At 39.8% G+C, this 20,678-nt stretch overlaps 1 protein-coding gene across 14 annotated transcripts in view; it reads left to right on the top strand.

The window, feature by feature from the left end:
* The first annotated feature begins 4,468 nt into the window (after positions 1-4,468).
* PWWP2A (PWWP domain containing 2A) overlaps positions 4,469-20,678 on the top strand; it is a 39,323-nt gene continuing 23,113 nt past the window's right edge. For 9 of the 14 annotated variants that reach the window (XR_006342792.1, XR_006342794.1, XR_006342795.1 and 6 more), the window contains exon 1: positions 4,470-5,145. Coding sequence is in view for 6 of the 14 variants with exons in the window: in XM_043913442.1 (XP_043769377.1) it covers positions 4,562-5,145 (584 nt within the window). In the remaining 8 variants the exon portion in view is untranslated. Of the gene's footprint in view, positions 5,146-6,134; positions 6,463-6,500; positions 12,819-20,678 lie in introns of those variants that run through there. The other 5 variants (XM_043913439.1, XM_043913441.1, XM_043913437.1 and 2 more) reach the window with 3 other exon arrangements.

Raw genomic sequence — 20,678 nt, 5'->3', positions numbered from 1 at the left:
AGAGACTAATGCCTTTATGAAAGAGGCCCAAAAAAGCACTCTTGTCCCCTTCTGCCAGTGAGCATACAACAAGAATTATGCAAGCTGAAAGAGGGCCCTCACTGAACTGTCCTGGCACCTTGATCTTGTATTTCTAGGCTGCAGACCTATAAGAAACAACTTTCTGTTGTTTATAAGTCACCCTGTCTGTGGCATTTTGCTCTAGTGGCATAAACAGACCAATCTTTCAACCATTCATCAAAACCTCTCTCAATTCAGCAACAAATGCCATGTGGCTATCCATTCTATAGGGGCTTCCCTCATAGCTCAGTTGGTAAAGAATCTGCCTGCAATGCAGGAGACCCTGGTTCGATTCCTGGGTTGGGAAGATCCGCTGGAGAAGGGATAGGCTACCCACTCCCATGTTCTTGTGGCTCAGCTGGCAAAGAATCCACCTGCAATGTGGGAGACCTGGGTTCGATCCCTGGGTTGGGAAGATCTCCTAGAGAAGGGAAAGGCTACTCACTTCAGTATTCTGGCCTGGAGAATTCCATGGACTATACAGTCCATGGGGTCACAAAGAGTCAGACATGACTAAGTGATTTTCACTTTCACTTTATCCATCCTAAAAGTACCAAGGGCCTCCTCTATGCTGACCCTATGCCAGGAGAAGGCTAAAGGCAGTGCAGACTAGGATAGAGCAGCACATGTAAAAGCTGGATTCCCAGTAGATCTGGAAATCCCTGAGGGCAGATCCTTGGTTTTGTATTTGAAGTACATAAAATAATGACTTCTGTTTTCCTTTCCAGCCTTATCTCACTAACTTATCTTCTTGCTTATTCCTCTTCAACCACATTGAATGAGAGAGATTTCTTGCTCATTAGGGTTGACTTCTGTGACTTCATGGACTGTAGCCCACCAGGCTCCTCTCTCCATGGGATTCTCCTGGCAAGAAGATTGGAGTGGGTTGCCATTCTCTTCTCCAGGGGATCTTCCTGACCTGGGGATTGGACCAGGGTCTCCTGCATTGCAGGTGGACTCTTTACCATTTGAACCGCCAGGGAGGTCACACTGGTCTCTCTGTTTCTGGAGTGAACCAAGCCCTCTTTTGTCATAGGACTTGAGCAATTGCTGTTCCTTTTGACCCAAATGTTCCTTCAGCAATGTCAACAGCTGGCTCCTCCTCCTCCTTTCTAAATATATTTATTTACTTAGCTCTGTTGAGTCTTAGTTGTGGTATATGGGATCTAGTTTCCTGACCAGGGACTGAACTCAGGCCCCCTACATTAGGAGTATGGAGTCCCAGCCACCAGATCACCAGGGAAGTCCCTGGCTCCTTCTTAATCCTTTGCATTTTGCTTAAAATGTCTTGTCCTCACCGAGGTCTTTTCTGACCACCTTATCTAAAAGAGACACTCTCTGCCCCTCCTCTAGCTATTCCCTATCACCTCACCCTGTTTATTTCTTGTATGGTATTGCTCACAATTTGTAAATCATGTTATTTATTCATTGCTTATTTTCTAGCTCCCTAACTAGAAAAATAAGTCTCAGGATGCTTACATGTTCTTTCTGCATGCCTTCTGACTGCTAGCCCGGTAACTGACATATAGTGTATGCATGACTGCTCAGTCATGTCCAACTCTTTGTGACCCCACAGACTGTAGCCTGCCATGCTCCTCTGTCCATGGGATTTTTCCAGGCAAGAATACTGGAGCGGGTTGCCATTCCCTTCTCCTGGGCATCTTCTCAACTCTGGGAACCAACCCGGGTCTCCTGCATTGTAGGTGGATTCTTTACCACTGAGCCACTTGGGAATCCCCAACTGACATGTAGTAGGCCTTGAATATTTATTTGTTGAATAAATGGATGAAAGATCTCCCCAGTATTAGAAAGCCTGAAGAGCAGGGGAGAACAGACCCCAAAAGATAAAATAGGAACAGAGAGAGCCTTGAAGGACAAGCAGAAGAGGCTAGGAAGCCAGTAGAGACTCTTGAGTTGCAGGCTGAAAATGGTGATTTAGAAGGGTTACTTGGTATGCCACTACCTGCTATAAATCCTTAATTTAAAGGATTTACTGCAGCATCTTGCAGTGAATTACTGCAAGAGGTAATCACATCCTAGGACCTGAACTGTATTTTTCTTCCTGTGGGATATTATGCAATGTGGGAACTCAGTGTGGGTCTCCAAGTTTCATAGAAATATATGTTATGTTTAACTGATTATGTTGAAATATAGAAAAGCAATCATAGTAAAAAACTCTGTAAGGTGGGATCCATGGCTATTTCCTGCAAAAGATCTAGCCTGCAGGAGACAGATTATTTGTTCAATGAATGAGTGAAACAATCATGCTCTTGGAAGGACCTGAGTTCTCTAGGATCTGTTGCTAGCCATCTGTGTGATGGCTAAGAAGACCTGTAACCTGGCTAGGGATCAGTTTCCTCACCTGTAGAACAGGGAGAAGGTTTAACTCACAGGGTTTTAAATGAGAGCTTATGGGGAAAATCTCTGGTACAGAGTGGATCAGTACATTTATTTCCTTCTGTTACTTTGGAGATGCTGAACCTGCCCTGACTGGGATTTCCTACTTGCCTTTCCCAAGAGCTCCAGGGCCTTAAATAGGGCATATGGCGATATTTCTTTCCCATTTTCAATCCTTTCAATGTAAAACTGCAGGTTTTTTTTTTAAATTGAAATATAGTTGGTTGATAATATATTAATTTTAGGTGTATAGTAAAGTGATTCACTCATATATATATATTCTTTATCAGGTTATTTTCCATTATAGGTTATTATAAACTATTGACTATAGTTTTCTGTGCTATACAGTAGGTCCTTGTTGTTTATTTTATATATAGTAGTGTGTATTTATTAATCCCAAACTCCTAATGTATCTACCCCCCAGCCCCCCTCCAAAAAACATACAAAACCTTCGAATTCTGACTCTGCAATTTACTATCTGAGCGACCTTGGGCACCCTTTTTGTGCCTCAGTTTCTTTATTTGTAGAACAGGTATAATAACAGTTGGGCTTCCCTGGTGGTACGGTGGTAAAGAATCTGCCTGCAATGCAGGAGATGTGGCAGGAGCCATGCTTCCATCCCTGGGTTGGGAAGCTCCCCTGAAGGAAATGGCAACCCATTCCAGTATACTTGCCTGGGAAATCCTATGAACAGAGGAGCCTGGTGCACTTACATGGGGTGGAAAGAGAGTTGGATACAACTTAGCAACTAAACAACATTAACAGTATCTGCCTTATAGGAGTATTTTAAGGATTACATGAGGTGTTATACTAAGTGCTTGTACTAGTGCCTGGCACATAGGGGATGCTTAGTAAGTATTGGCTGTGATGAGTCTTTAGGATTCCCTTTTTCACTCCTAATTTTGGTAACCTTTCTCCCTTTCCTCCTGTAGGCATTCTCAGTGCCTACCATCTCTTCTGGAGAAAAGGCTCACTCTGAGGTACACTTTGAGAGAAACGGATTCAGTAGAGTCTTCCAAACAAACCAATCAAGAAACTTAAAGTGGGAATAGACAAGTAGGGGCATTAGGACACTGAAGAGAGGGGCCTTTTGCACCTGTAGCATACACGAGGCAACGATAAAGGCTGAAGCAAGAAACCAGGTGCGACCACTTTCCAGTGAATTTGGGTTGAAAAACTGCTGTTCATGTGCAAGTCCAGCAGTGCCTCAGAACTAGTCTCTGAAACATTCATCAGCTTAATCCAGTGTGCCTGGTATTCTTCCTGTTTTCATTAGCATTTTCCTACTTTGAAAAAAGTAGGTGCATTGTTCCTAGAAAGTGGAGAGTACTCAAGGAGACACTCCTTGTGTGGGAGCTGAAGCGGCTGCCATGAGGTTATGGAGAATGTCTTTCACATCTATCCCTAGCACTAGCACAGTGCCTAGCATAGTAGGAGCTCAAAAAGTGTTTGTAGAATTATCTTCAAACTTTAGTTGTCCTTCCCAAAGAAGCTTCTCTTGCCCACACGCGGCAGCAAGCAGGTCCGCTCCTAGAAATAACATTTATTCTAAGGACCTCTGCGCAGAGATTCTTGGGAAGCGGTTCCCCTCCCTCATTACCTCGTTACTCCTCCCCTCTGTAGCCTTTGAAAGAACAGGCACGCCACGTGATTCCCTCCTTTATCCCACCTCCGAAAAAAACCTGGTTGATAATGGGCAGGAGCGTAGGCCAACCATAAGACTTTACTTTCTCTTCCATCCAATAGAAAGAGGCGATAGGTACAAGGCTCAGCTTTTGTGACTTCCCCCGCCCCCTTTGAGCCCGCCCCCCCACTTCTCCTCTAAGATTCGACATTTGACAACTCGTCTGGCCAATGAGAAGTTCCTACTCTGTATGAGAAGGCTGGACCGATTGAATGATAGACGTCCCCATCTGACCAATGAAATGTCACAAGTGCGGGAGGGGTGTAGGACAGGACCAATGGCGCGGTGCCAATAACGAGCATCGGGGTAAGGGCGGGACAAAACTGTTTGCTGGAGGGAGGGGAAGGCCTAGGGAACCAAGCAGCGCTGCCGCCGCCGCCGCTACAACCCGAGTTGGAGGAGGGAGAAGCCAGGAAGAAAATGGCGGCCGTGGCTGCAGAGGCGGCAGCGACTGCAGCGTCCCCCGGGGAGGGGGGCGCCGGCGAGGCCGAGCCGGAGATGGAGCCCATCCCCGGCAGCGAGGCCGGCACTGACCCCCTCCCGGTCACGGCCACTGAAGCATCTGTGCCGGACGGCGAGGCTGACGGGCAGCAGTCCTCTCCTCAGGCCGACGAACCGCCGCTCCCGCCGCCGCCACCGCCGCCGGGGGAGCTCGCCCGCAGCCCGGAGGCGGCGGGGCTGGAGCTGGAGCCTGAGGAGAAGCTGCCCGCTCGAGTAGTGGAGCCGGCGGCAGCCGCGCCTCAGGAAGGGCCCAGCTTGCCACCTTCTCCTGCACCGCCGCCGGAGGAGCCCCCGGCTCCCGAGGAGCGCCAGGAACCGCCGCTGCCCCAGCCAGCAGCCCCGGCTCTCGTGCCGCCGGCAGGCGGGGACTCCGCGGTGTCGCAACTGATCCCCGGCTCGGAGGTGCGGGTCACGCTGGACCACATCATTGAGGACGCGCTTGTCGTGTCGTTCCGCCTCGGGGAGAAGCTCTTCTCCGGGGTCCTCATGGATTTGTCCAAAAGGTACCGTGCCCGCCCCCAGCAGCCCCCCGGGACGCCCCGGCCCGCTGGGTCCCCGGAGAGGGAGCGAGCCCGGGCTGCCCCTTTACACCGGGCTCCCGCCTCTCAGGCGCCCCGCCGCCTGCGCCGCCCTCGGGTACCGCGCGGCGCGTGGCGCGCGCTCTGAGTGGGGCCGGCGCGCGGGGCCGCGAAGGGCCGATCCCTGCCCCAGGTGGGCGCCTGGAGGCAGGTGTGCCGCCAGGTGGGAGGCGCGAGTGCTTGAGGGGCTCCCGGGTCTCGCCCCCCACCCCGCCCCCAGTCCCAGCCTTCTTTCACACCTGACACTGGCTCACCCACACTGAGTCGGGTGGGTTAATGCAAAACGCAGAAGGATTTTCGCAGAGTACGGGGTACAGGGTGGGGGACATTGCTGCGTTCTGAAATTAATCTTTAATGAGGTTGGAGAAAGGGGTGTGTGCATTGGGGTTCCGGGAAGGTTAACTGTCACTCCTTATAAAGGGAAGAGCATTTATTCAAACTGAGCCCTTTGATTGTTATTCTTAATGTTAGAACTCATTCCCCCTGTATAACTGTTCAATACGGAAGCACATTTGGGTAATTATGATAAATTTTAAGAGAAGTTTAAAGAAGAGATGGGATTTTCGTTATTGTTTAACTTTTAATATCAAGATGATGTGGTATAAAAGTGTTCAAACACTAACTTCTAAAACTGTGGATACAGTTTGAATGGTTGAGTTCACCCATAAACCTCTTTAGCACATTTTCGTTTTTTACATTAAGTTGTTTTGGGGCTTTGGTTTAGACAGGTGAAGATACTGTGTTCTGAGTCTAGAATTAAGTTAACCTTTTTATTCTCTTCTTTTGCAGATATGAAGTGCAGAGACTCCCATTCATAGCTCTCCATTCTGTTTCCTGCAACAGCACACACTCTGATGGCATCTCACCTGTTTAGATATGGCTTATTTTAGTGTGTTTTACTTTTAACTGCTTGCCCCCTCCCATCAAGACACAAGAATCGTCCTCGTTTGGGGAAGACATACATAATAGAAGTATGGGAAAAGATGGGAGCCTTTACTGCAAACACTTCTCAAAAATTTTTTTTAGTTTTCTATTTATAAAGAATTTTGAGTTAGGACTTTTGCACTTTTGTTTTCATAAAACAGAAAGCAGAATAAGACCAGTGTGCTTTCTACTGATGTATTTATTAGCAAGACAGAATGTATGGTCAGTAGTGTGTATGCTATTGAATCAAACAGAAGTGAAGGGCAGTGATTGTGTGAGAATCTGGATTTCAAATCTGCAAAAGGAAGGTCCAAAAAGGTAAGTTGTGTCTGGAAATGGAATCCATAGTGCTTTCCTGTTTTGAGGTGCTCATTGTCCAGGTGTTTTGTTTATTTTTTAAAATTTTCTTTCATAGGAAATTGCAGTTCTATTTTACCTACAGTACTTCTAATGAACAGCAGCTTCTTTTGTAGCTCTTGTTATGAACCTTTTACATTTTAATGTTTTGAAATTAAAAGATCCTGTCATTAAAGTATTTTTTAAAAAGCCATTAAGGGAACCATATTAGCTTTTCATTCCACAAATATTTATTGAGCACATTTATGTAAGGCACCCTTCTACCTATTCTGAATACTATATGTATGAGACACAATCTGACCCTCCTGGAAGCTTACATGGGAGGCATACACATTATGGAAGTGGTGAGGAAATAAAACAGTTTTTAAAATGTAGCTCTTTGAGGGATTATTGGATCAATGATTGATTAGTTGAATATCCTTTCATAATATAATTTGGAAAAATAGATCTGCCAATGTTATTTTGTAATCTATGCTTACTTTGATTGCATACTTTCATGCAGTTTTGGGGTTAACTGATGACCCAGGAGAGAAATCTTTACAGATTTTACCAAGACTGTGAGTATAGTCATCAGTTGCTTTAAAAATAGTTTGTATCAGAAATTCCCTCGCTGTCCAGTGGGTGGGATTCTGCAGTCTCACTGCCTGGACCTGGGTTCCATCCTTGGTCTGGGAACTAAGATCCCACAAGGCCACATGACCAAAAGAGAAATAAAAATAAGTTGTTATCTATTTGGCCATTGAGCTAAACCTTTAGGTAGAAAGAATACCAGCTTCCTCTATATGGGAAAAGAATATGAAAAAAAAAAATAGACATGTGTATGTATAACTAAATCACTTTGCTCTACACCCGAAATGAACACGACACTGCAAATCAACTGTACTCCAATATAAAAATTAAGACAAGAGCTTCCCTGGTGTTTTTTTTTTTTTGAGTACCTGTTAAGTAACAGACTTTGAGCCTTATGCTTTAATCTTCGTAATTATGGGGGTATTTTTCATTTATATGGGAGGAAATTCCATCAATTTGGCCGGTTATTTAGCTTGTAAATGTCAAAGATTCAGATGTAGTTGATATGATTATAAAGTCTGTGCATTTTCTAATTTCATATTAGAAAGGCAGTTGGGCTGGCAAATTTCCTGTTAAGTAATAAGTAAAGAAGTGCATGTTTCTGAAATATATGCTTATCCTTCTGTTAATAGCTATATGGGATAATACAGAGGTTGTGTATGTTGGAGCCAGGCAGATATTTTTAATCAGCTCATAGCCATAGAACCTGCTCTGGAGACTCCCCATTTTCATAGCTGTATACTGGAACATAGTAAGCTCTGAGGCCTTGGTTCTTGCCTCTTCAGTGAGATATCAGAAAATAATTAACATTTGGCAGGCTACTAGGTGCATCATTGTATGTGTGCTTTTCTTCCAATGGGCCAGTTAATGCTTTTATTAATTTTTTTATTCTGACATGTGTGGCACAGAAATGTCTTTTAAAGTTGGAAGAGTTGTTAATTTTTTTATTCTGACATGTGTGGCACAGAAATGTCTTTTAAAGTTGGAAGAGTTGTTCATGTAGAAAGAGTGTCTGATCTAGAGTACAGGATTTTATATATATATGGATTGATCAAGAGTTTGCTTTTTGTAAGCATTTGTTTGACATTCTTTACCTTCCTGTCATTGAATTATTTTTTGCTTTATTTTTAGAGTTATTTGATTGAAGAAGACATTTTTGAAGAGAATCTTTTTGTGGAAAAGGAGCAGGACACATGTAATTAAAAAAAAAACCTAAAGAAAAGAAAGTGGTGCTGAATGGTACATTGATCTGGACAGAGTTTCAGGGTACATGGGTGCTGACTTCTAGCATCTGCCTCTCCAGTTAACACCTTGACTTTGGGCAAATTTCTTTGCCTGTCTGGGATTCAGTCTCTAGTCTTTATGAGGCTAATTCATTTTGACTTAAGGTGATTCACTTTACACACAAATAAGCAAACAAACTTTACACCTCAGTTTATAGACCTAAATAGGGTGACCAAGTGGTCTGGTTTTCCTGTACCATCCTATACAGGTACCTGGTTTCCTGTACCTGGTTTGATTGTTAATCTCCTTTCTTTATTCAGAGTAGCTTGCTTTGGCAAGTAAAAAACATGGTCACCCTAAAAATGAGGATATTTGAATATCTAGTTAAAACAGATTTTGTGTAGTGTTTATTTGAAACTGAATGGCTTTAAGTTGAGGCTTGCATTATTTAGTTTATTCTAGGCCTATCCACTATTTTATCCTCAGCTCTCTTAGGTAGTTTAAATTAACCCTGTCTACTGCTGAATTCATTAGCAAAGTCTAATGACAGTAGTCTAATAACTAGCAGATAAAGTAATCAAGTAACTCCCAAATTTAGTTTGGTTTTCCTATTGTCTTTTCTTCCTTAACCTTATGCTTTTGAAATTTTGACTTTGGTATGTTTGTTTCTTCATTTACCATTATATAGTATTATATAATAAGCATTCCTTCAGGTTGCTAGCTAAACTGTCTTAATGCTTATTTTAGACAGAATAATCATTGGTTGTACAATATTTGTTTAATTTTCTTATGGTAAATGAACATCCATGGTATTATGGTAAGTGGATGTTCCTTGCTCTGACATGTATCACCTGTTAGCCAGATTTGTTTTATCATACGCACACCTCCACTGGGTTATTTTCAAGCAAATCATAAACATATCATTTTACCATAAATATTTTGGTACAGATCCCTAAAAAGATAAGGGCTTTAAAAATTTAACTGTACTACTGTTGTACATCTGATATGGTAGTAGTTCCTTTACATCATCATATATGCAGTCAGCATCTCAAAATTAACATCTAAGTTTTGTTCAAATCAGAATTCAAGTAAAGTTTATCCATTGCAATTGGTTAAGTTTCCTAAGGTTTTCATCTGTAGTTCTCCTGCCATTACTTTTATTCCCTTGCAGTTTATTTGTTAATTCATAGCCTTTTTGGTAGAATTTTCCACATTGTGAGTTTCTTCCAATTGCATCCCCTTGGATGCATTTCCATAACATTTTAAAAATAGTTCTTTTCCCTCAGGAGTAAACAGATGGGACAACTGTAGCCCCCTACAGGCCCCCACGGGCCTTGTTTTGGGTCAGTAGAAATGATACGATATCTCTTGCCTGCCTGCTGACTTCTGGGCCTCTCCCTTAAACACACCTCCAACTTGAGTAATTCCAAACATAGAAAAGTTTAACCAGGCAAGATAACTTGCTGAGGACAAAAGCCTTCAGCCAGAGCTTCTGAACATGTAGTTTCTCAGGCTTCTCAATCTATACTTGAAACAAAAGAAGTCTTTCTGTAAGTTGTGATTGACTCTTTGCCTCACCAGGCTTCTCTGTCCATGGGATTCTCCAGACAAGAATACTGGAGTGGGTTGCTGTTTCCTTCTCCAGGAGATCTTCCTGATCCAGGGATCGAACTCAAGTCTCCTGCTTGGCAGGCGGATTCTTTATCACTGAGCCTTTTGAAGGGACATATGAGACCTGTGTTTTCTTTCTATGAGAGGGATCTTTAAACTGTTCATTACTATTCTTCACATCTTTAAAGTTATAAAACCACGTTGAAGTCCTGAAAAATCTTTCTGATCCCAATATTTTGGGCACTGATATAAATTAAAGGTATTAAGGATTGTAGCTAGTTGTATTTTGGAAATGATCTTTTACAAATACTGACTTGTGTGTGTTTGCAGGTTGCATTAACAAGAACAGGTGATTTCTTTAGACAACTTCATATTTCACTAAATTCTTAAGACAGTTTATAGATTTACTTGTTTTTTTAAGGAAATATAAACCAAGACAATGATTTTTTTTCTTTACAGACATCATGAAACGTATGGTGCAATAGCCCTACTTTTGGTGGGAAAATATACAGCCATTCTGGTGAAGCAGTGAGTAGTGGTATGAGTAGCTTATACTAAGTGTACAGGTTGAGAATTTAGGCCCTGAAGTAGTATGCTTGAATGATTGTGTTGAGTTGTGCATATTTAAAACACTTAAAAATATTTTTGATTATTCTGCTTGTATCCAAATGTGTTGATAAAGAATTTTCATAGTAAAATAGTAGAGATGAGTGCCAATCACGTTGACCCAGGCAGCTTTAGGACAGCCACTGCTGTACTTGTGAATATATATTGTATTGAGAGCGAGCTCTTCATTGCTGGTTGGACTGCAGTGATTTTTTTGGAAGTGATTAATTATTGAACATTAAAAGTCTAGTTTGAATGTAAAGAATCTTGTAATATCATAGTATTTAAAATGAATTTTACGGACTAGATAACTAGATGTTTACACACAGATTATGCCAGGCATGTTTTATTGGAGTTGGGTCTCCAATAAAATGAAGTTAAATTTCAGCCTTTTATGTGTGAATAAGACCACACTTCACTGTGTGCTGTCTTAAAGCAAACCTCTTGATGGAACTAGGTTTATTCTTCCTAAGATCAGCTTTTCTGTGGGGGACCATTAAAGAATTTGTGTTCATCTTCTCTGTTATGGCTGAGTTAATTTCACATTGATTAAAAATGAAAGATATTTTAGTAGTTAACTTATGCCTCTGAAGTACATCCTTGTTTCTTGATATTTATTGGTCCCATTCTAAATTCCCTCATTAGTTCAGGCACACCAGCAGAACAGAGCTTGCTTTAGTGGCAGACCATGCAGGAAAGTGGAGGTTAAAATTATACTGTGGATGGATTTAATAGTGTTTTGGCTAAAATCTTTTGGGCAGTTTTTCTCAAAACAAATGTGCTTTAAGATTCCTGAGCTTCACTCCACCAATTTGTTTTTAACAAGCTGATTCTGATACAGATGATTCTTAGAGCATATTTGGAGATAACTGACTTTGAGGGGTAGTTTTGCCAAGATAGTAGGACCATAAATTTGTTAAACCTGTTTTTAAAGTTATTGGGTAATTTGATAGGAATGTAGTTACGAAGTAAGCAATACATGGGCCACTTGGGTGGCAGATCCAGATCCTTTGTGTAGAACTGGTAATTAGACTTGCAAATTGTTCCTTAAGTCTGGTTGCCCACTAGAAGTTTAAGAAGTCAATTTTTGTCTCTTTACCTTTGGACCAAGTAGCCTTAACAGAATTGTGGGTTTTTTAACCTTTTAAAACACATAATTCCTATAATATTTGAGATCTCTTTTCTGTTTATTCCCACCATCTAAGAAGGCCTTCACTTTCATGCATTGGAGAAGGAAATGGCAGCCCACTCCAGTGTTCTTGCCTGGAGAATCCCAGGGAGGGTGGAGCCTGGTGGGCTGCCTCTTTGGGGTTGCACAGAATTGGACACAACTGAAGTGACTTAGTAGCAGCAGCAGCAGCAAGAAGGTTGCCAAGCTTTACTTTCTATAATTAACAGTAGTTACTATGTATTTCCCACTCCCATTCTAGGCACTGTGCCAGGTACTTTGTATATATTGTTTCATTTTACTCTAGGAAGTCCAATGAAGTTAAATTTTATTAATCCTCATTTCACAGATTAAGACACTAAGGCTCAGAGATTAAGTTAATTGCCTAAAACTGTAAGTGGTAGGAATTAGTAGGTGTATTGAAGACACCTTTTTGCTCATGGAATAAGATGAAGAGCTGATAGTGGTTTGTGAGAACCACATTTTGTGATTTGAATAGGAAAGCACTGAGGAATTGAGGAACCTTTTTTTTTTTTTTTTTTTAAGTCTTTATTGGATTTGTTACAATATTGCTTCTGTTTTTACATTTTGGTGTTTTGGCCAAGAGGCATATGGGATCTTAACTTCTCAAGGAGGGATGAACCTCCCTGCCCTGCATTGGAAGGCGAAGTCTTAACCACTGGACCATGAGGGAAGTCCTCGAGGATGCATTTTTGAATGACATACAATTTTTTAAGATTTACAGACAGCCCTGTTCTAATTCTAATACATTTAACTATTTTTTCCTATTACCATTTAGCTTACAGTTTTGGTGGGGAGTTACCCTGGTAGGTAGAAAAGGCAGAGCGCTCTGTTCTCACTCCACCAAAAGTAGCTGCTTGACTTTAAAATGTGAACTGCTTTTCAGTTAGTTCAATGTAGTGAACTCTTTGGGGCATTTTTGAAACTGGGGTTTCTTCTTCATATATGGTCCTAGGTCTTAAATGTTTTGCCTTGGTTGGCCTGGTCCTGGCAACAGTTGAGTCCACTTCATGGGAGGAATCACAAAATGTCAGATTGGAAGCTTGTTGAGCACAAGATCAGCATTGATTAAGTGCTGGATGATTGAATTGGAAAAGACTTTAAAGACTAACCTATAGTAAGTTGTTCGACAACCTGTTTGTGGTAAAATAGAAATAGTGAAATTAATTGATTAGTTGCTTTTTAAAAGTCTATCCATTGAGAAATAACTTAGACCTCTGTGTGGTAGAGCCTATTGGATATAATACAGAAGAAATAACAGAAGTACATAGAAATCATAATGGAAACAGAACTTAAGACTATGTATTGGTGTCTTAGAGCCAGGACCAAGGGAATTCTTTCCAAGTGTCTGAAAACTCTGATTAGTATTTATGTTGATAATTAAGATTCTTTTATACCAATGTTCATTTTCAAGTATCTTTCTCTAAGTGATGTTGTACAAAAGTGAAGTCAAGATTTGTCAGCTCTTAAAAATATTTTGCCACTTCATGGTCATTATCATTTTCTTGGATGGTTATTTTAAAAGAAGAATTTACTGTTAGGGAGGTAAATAATTTGAATACTAAATAGATGTTGTGACCATTTTTGCTTTGAAAAAGATTGAAGTGTGTTTTCTCTATAGTTCCCATATTTCCAGAATATCCAGGTAAGTAGTTTTTAGAGCAGCAGTTACCAGCCTTTTTGGCACCAGAGACTGGTTTCACGGAACACAGTTTTTCCATGGACTTGGGTAGGGGGGCGGTTGCAGGATAATTCAAGTGCATTACACTTCTTGTGCACTTGATTCTATTGTTATTATATCAGCTTCATGGGAGATCATCAGGCATTAGATCCGGGAGGTTTGGGATCCCTATTTCAGAGGATTAGTTGAAGGTATATGAATGGAAGGTTAAACTCTAAATTATTCACAATTAACCTCTTCTTTCTTTTCCTCCAAAAACTATATTTATGAAAGGGAATTACACAGACTTTATAGAAGATGGAGTAGATTCTTAGGATTACAGAGATGTTCTCTTAAAACTTATGCAGCCTGCCCATGCTCCCCACCCCCAGTTTAATTTTTCCTGGCATTCTTGTTCATAATATGTGGATGTTTTGTTTTTATGTTGCTAAAGTCATCTTCCCTCCCTCCTCACTCATTTGGGTACCCACAGTCCCTGCAGATTGCGTTTATAATACTTGGGGCTTTTAATTAAAAATATCCACTCACTCAGTTAACCAAATTGAATATATTTTTAAAATATTTATTTACTTATTTAGGCTAGGCTGCACAGGTTCCCAACCAGGGATCTTAGTTCCCCAACCTGGGATCAAACCCATGCCCCCTTCAGTTGAATGCAGAGTCTTAACAACTAGACCACCAGGGAAGTCCCAGATATCTATTAATTTTACTATAGTAATAGTTACCGTATATTATGCCTACTGTACAGTAATTACGTATACTCTTAATCTTGACAATTCTGTCAAGTTACTTCAATTACAATATTGAAAAAGCTCTGAAACCAATTTTCTGTTAAATTTTTTGGTGGCAAAACCTAACCTGACTGAAATTATATGAGGATATTACGTATTTATCCCATTTAACGTGAAGTTGTTTCATGTCACCACTGAACTAGTAATATGCTTGATGAATCAGTGCTTATTATCTTTTGAAAGCTGGGAAAACTCAGGCCTGTCCATCTCCATGGGGTTCAGAAAACAGTATGTGGGCCTGTCAGCTCCTCCACTCCCTTAGAGGTGAGGACGGGGGGGTTAAGTAGCTTGATGAACTGAGGGGGAGCAGTAGTAGTTGTGGTTAGGATTCTGATTTTGGGGGCAACTGCCTGGATTTGTATCTTGGCTGTACTGCTCACTAGCTGTGTGATCTTGGGAATGTCATTACACTCTCTGCTTTAGTTTTTCATCAGCTACAAATTGTGATCATTAATCAGTTGGTGTAAATAATTTAGAAAAGTGCCTGGCACAGAGTAAGTACTGTATAGTTGTTAACTATTCATAGTTTTATGAAGTAGCTATTAAGTGGCAGAACTAAGATGACAGCAGCTGTTACAGTCATTTAAATAAGTTTTCTTGAATAGCCACCCAACCTAATGCATTGTGGCCCGCAGTATAATCTGCATCTTCAAATAACTTGAAAAAGTCTATAAGCTTCAAGTAATATTAATGAAGTATAACTTTCCATTTTAATAAGGAAGGATGACATTTATATTTTGTGAAGGAGTGAGATAACTAGGAGTTTTCATGATGGATAATGAGGGATGTGTCTCAATTTTTTCTTCCCAATAACCCCTTGGGGCAGATGGATTTTGAGGGAGTTATGGGCTTTGTCATGAAGAGAAAGTTATAGTGTCATTTGGGAAATTTAGTCCTTCTTACATGCTTCTAAAACATAATTGAAAAGAGCTCACTTTTGATGAAGATAAACTTCAAATTTAGGGAAAGGAAGGTGTTTTGTGTTCTTTTTACTTGTTAAATGGTGGGATGAGACTAGAACAGCTGAACTTTTTAACAAGTGATTTGTACTTTTGGCCTCATCACTATGTAATCAGAAGCCTTCACTGGTCTTGTCTTTTTAGGAGACTTGTATTCTTCATCCGTCACACTCTTAACTAACCCTCCCTCATACACATGCTCCTCAACATGTCCTCTTTTTCCACCATATGGACTATCTGTATTTTATTGCTTGCATAAGCCTCTGAACTGTCTCTTATGGAAGGGGTCTCAGTTTGCTGATGGGTAATTCCTGTGCTGCATCTTTTCACCTGTTGGCTTTTTACTGTACCTGCTCAGTTTTTTGCTTTTTAAAAACTAACTTTAGTTGGTTACCAACATTCAAAAACAGGCAACCACTCTGCCACTCCTGTTTTGCTCTCATTGAATCTGCTTGGGCCCTTCCAGGTGTAGTCTGCTGCAAGGCTCACCGCCTAGTCACTAATCCTCCCTCAGTGCTTTCTTTCCCTCTGGTCTAGAACCTTTCTTTAGCAGCGACTCTTGCATTCTGTCTCACCTACTGTAGTTGACCCTAGGGCTGGGGATTAGTTTTGTACTATCTGACTAATTAGTACTTGTATTTGAATAGATTCTGTGCTTAGCGGTACTTGAGGTGAGTTTGTGGGTATTTATGCTTAAGGAGAACAATATTTCTTTTTTACATATTTTCTTTGGAAGTTTTAATTTTTTTCCTCCTTTTCTTGTCTGTGCTACAGCATGTAGAGTCTTAGTTCCCCAACTAGGGATCGAACCTGTGCCCCCCGCAGTGATGCATGGAGTTTTAACCACTAGACCGCCAGGGAAGTCCCTGCTTGAAAGTTTTGATGGAACTGAGGTGTAAACTAAATTTAAGATTATACTTTTTAGAATAATTTTTAAACTTTGAAATAATTTCAAAATAGAGAACTTAAACTCTTTTATCTAGCTGCACTGATTTTTAACATTTTGCCACATTTACTTTATCATTCATTATATAAACATGTTTTTCTCTTGAACTGTTTGAGAGTAGGTTGCATACATCATTCTCCCTTACCTCTTAATATTTGAGCATTTATTTCCTAAGATCAAAGATATTTTCATACATAACCACAGCATAGTTTTCAAATTCAGGAAATGTTGATAAGAGAATCTTCATCTGTTTTGTAGCTCGTGTTTCATTACTTTTTTAATTTTCCCAAAAATGTCCTTTAAAACTTTTTTCTTGAGTAAATGTACTGCGTTTAGTTGCAGTATAATAGAGAATGTAGGAAATGGGGACTGCCCTCCTTTTAGTTGTCTGTCGCTTGCCCATCAGAGGCTCAGGTTACACAGGCAGTGCTGTGTGCTCAGGGCACCACGTCTGTGGGCACGTGCCCTCCTGTGATGTTCTCTTTGAGTCTACTCGGGTCAGGGTGTTGTCCTGTCATCTCCATCATAGTACTGTTTCCTCTGCAGTAATAATTCCTTCATCACCATGGAAATATACTGCTTCTCATCAAACTTGCCCCTCTTCAGTAGACAATTAAAAAAAATTAAATTGTGGTAAAAACATAAAATATACTCTTTAAGTGTATGTAGTTCAGCATTGTTAAGTACATTCATATTGGTGTGAAGCAGATCCTCAGAACTTTTTATCTTACAAAACTAAAACTTTGTACCATTACTGTACCCATTACGTAACTCCTGTGAATTTGACTACTATAAGTGGAATCATACTGTCTTTTGTGATGGACTTATTTCACCTAGCATAATGTTTTCAAGGATAATACATGTTGTAGCATGTGACAGGATTTCTTTCTTAAGTCTGAGTAATACTGCATTGTATGTTTATCCATTTCTAAGTTAATAGGTATTTGGTTTGTTTCCATCATTAGCCTATGGTGAATGCTGCTATGTATGTGTGTATGCAAATCTCTTTGAGAACCCTTTTTGTTTTTTTTTTTCGGTTATTGGCTAAATACTCAGAAGTGGATGTGCTGGCTTGTATTTTAAATTTTTTGAGGCATAGATGTACATTGTATTTTATTTTTATAAAATTTTCTATTGCACATAGATGACTATTGAACTAATTTCATTTGACCTAACAACCAATCTTGCAGAGATGCAGTGTGAACCAAAATCGGCTCGCTTATGCTTGAACCTATTGGTAATTTAAGGAGGGAGGTAGATGTTCTGAAAACATCTGCTTGAAATGAGTACCTCTAGATATTTTAAAAAATGGGTTAATTGCGTATAATTTTTTCCTACTGTAGGTTTTTATAAGAGAAGAGTTTTGAGAGAGAAAGGATTCCCTTTGTCTTTCTTTCATACACTTGATTGGAGGGAGGTTTGGTCCAAATGGGACACTGGAGTCTGTCTCAACTAACTTGCCTGAACTTCTTTTCTGAGCATTTGTTTCACATCTACATTGGCTGAAGATTCTTTTTCATAGTGATTTTCTCTTGCTTTGACACAAAGTACCTATTAAGCCCTAGTATTGCCCTCAGAATTTTGATACTGATTACTCCGAGATTACTAAGATGATGGCTAGTTTTAAACTAGTTCTGAACTAGATTCACAGGAATCTGCAGAAGTAGGGCAGGGAGGTATCCTGTCTACTTTATATCCAAAAGCTATTTTAAATTAAGCCATAATACCTGAATAATTTTCCTTTAGAAGATTTGGGAACTAAAGATTGGAAATGGATAAGAGTTAGAATGAGTTGTTGCTAATGTGTTAATAAATATCCTCATGCTGCACAAAGAAGGGGAGGAGAAAGAGGAGAGATGGTTTGAATCTTTTTACTCAACTCTTGAAGTATCTGTAAAAAGTTCTTTTGGAAAAAGCTCATGCAAGGGATACTAGTCTGCTTTCTTCCTCTCCACTGATCATTAAAATCTTCCTCTGCTGAGGTCACTCTTTGGTGAGCATTCACATGGGACATAAATATCTTCACCTTAGAAAAAGGTAAAGCAGATATACTTGCTAAAAATTTAGATCCTGTGTTCCACCCTAGGAGAGTCTTCACATTCAGTCTTGGGGCAGGGCTTAAGAATCTCCCTTTTCAAACACCGTTGAGTGGTGGTGTGTTATAGATTTCCCCAATGTATTTGAGAAATCAGATTTTAGGGTTTTTAGGAGACCATAGTTTTGTTGCTACTTTATATTCTTATTAAGGTTACAGTTTCATAAGTCATTGGCTTTCACACTTGAGCATAGTAATATATATTTTATCTGTGACCCCTGTATATACACGTATACATGAGACAGATGCACTGCAGTTAAATATATTTACACTTAAAAAAAAATTTAAATCATAGACATGACTCACAAAATTGATTTTGCAACCAGCCTTTCCACACTCAGTTTGAAAACAGCCATGGTATTAAGTGTTGTTCCTGGAACTGTAACCAAAATGATCACTAAGATGGAGTAGGACATTGATGCCCTTTTCCTCTTAATTTATTGTTCTGGTTGTTTTTGGAAGTTTTGTTATCAGTTAAAAAATATTTGCCAATCCACTACCCACAATTACTAGTTAGGCTTCTTTCTTTTTTTTCTCTCTCTTTTTTGGCCTGCAATTTCCATTATCATTATACAATTAAGTGCCTCCCTATGTTATTAAAAATATGTAATACTTGTATTATATATGCATAAGAAGAAAGGCAAAAAATCTAGTGGGGAAACTAATGTTCTTATTAAAAACTCCATGAAGGTGGACATATCACATTTCACAGCTTATTTGATATAAACAGCTTTAAAGTAATTGGCCAGATGATACATAAGAGATATAGAAAGGATCTGAAACTCAAGTAAATTATTAGTTGAAAGTAAGATCAAATTACTTGAAAAATGGTTAACATTTATTGACCTATTAACCTCCCTGAATTCTCTAAGGTAGGAAATAGTGCTATTCTCTTTTATACAAGCAAAAACTGAATTTAGAGGGGTTTAGTACTGCCTGAGAATACAAAATTGTTAAAAATAAAACCAAAAACTAAGATGATTGCAGTTTAGTTATCCCTAATGAAAGGAAGAAGATTTGTTCTTTTCTCAAATATGGAAATAAGTGAAAGTATAATGGGACAGAATGATGGCTTCTTATACAAATTAGGGAATTCTGTTGTTAATACAAATAGTGGTCTCACCTCATTAAGTTTTTTATGTAGCTCCAGAATAAAACACAAAAATACTTTGCCTTCCTGTCACCTTGAAAGTGTTGAGCACTTACGTATAAGGCCAAATACTCAGAGTACGTTGCGATTAAGTAGTCAGGAATCAAACACTTGGGTACAAAATGCTATACTGGAATAGAAAGCTACTTAAAAAAATTTTTTTTTTTTGTATTGAAGTGTACAGTTGAAAGCTAATTTTGCAAAGTCTGACATAGTGAGGAATTTGTTCTCCCTTTGTGGATTAGCACAGACCCAAACTTGTCCCACCCTAGGTAAAGAAGGCTTTCCTCTTCCTTTGTGGCTTATATTTGCTAAAAGTTGCTGGTTTGTCATAGTCAAGCTAACAAAAGACTTCAGGAAGAAAACCACTCAGGCCTTGGAACCAAATGTCCTGGTGTTGGCTCCTCCTGTATCCCTGCCCAAGTTTAGGTATCTGTAGCCCTAAGAACTCAATCTAAAGATTTCTTTCCAATGAAGAATTCAGTACATTTTCAGGGACATAAGGATGGTTTAGAGAATGTGAGAACTGAGACTCATCCATTCTCCAGAAAAACAGATCTATAAAAACATTTGCATCTAATAAGGTCAGGGGTTCTACCTGACTATTTGAAGCCAGTTCTTGGGTTCTGCGTACTTTTGCTTTAGAGGAGTGGCATTAGAACTGTATTGTGTTTAATACTGTTTTACTCAATTAGTGCTTAAAATTAGCATGTTAACATGTACTTGATGAAATTGGTAGTGTGATTTTATTTTTATGTGCAGGATTCTGAGTAAGTATCAAGTTTAGATGTAAGGGTTCTTGATGTTTAGCTCAGGCATATTAAACCACAGTAAGTCCACCTGAGAAGCAAGGTTATTTGACCCCTGTTTTATTTGAAATTGATCATTGTAGAGATTTTTGTTCTCTACCAGTGCTTCACAAACTGGGTTTGGATCTGTAAGGGAATTTTGAAATCCATTTAGTGCATCTGACTAGCATCAAAACAAATGAAAATAGACCAGAGTAGAAAAAAATACAATTATGTATAACATATTATAAGGTTAAGTAGTGACGCTTCTGCTCAGTTGTGTGCATTTCTGTATGTATGCGTGCACGTATACATGCATAAACATTGCATTGGATTGCAATGTGAAAATATTTCTTAATGTGGGATGTGATTTTAAAAAGCTCAAAAGCCATAGTTCTACAGCTCTCTGCTTTTGAGGTTACCTGAATTTCTAATATTTCCGTGTTGTTCCCCGCCCCCAACCCCACCCCCTTGGGGATAGGGTGGGGTGGATGAAGGAGCTGAGCTAGGGTAGAACAGTAGAGAAGCAAATACCTGTGAATCTTTAGGGTTTAAACAATAAAGTTG

This window comes from Cervus elaphus, chromosome 9 (assembly GCF_910594005.1).
Source record: "Cervus elaphus chromosome 9, mCerEla1.1, whole genome shotgun sequence".
Classification (NCBI taxonomy): domain Eukaryota; kingdom Metazoa; phylum Chordata; class Mammalia; order Artiodactyla; family Cervidae; genus Cervus; species Cervus elaphus.
The sequence above is the reverse complement of the archived record's forward strand: the minus strand, read 5'-3'. Positions and strand labels throughout refer to the sequence as shown.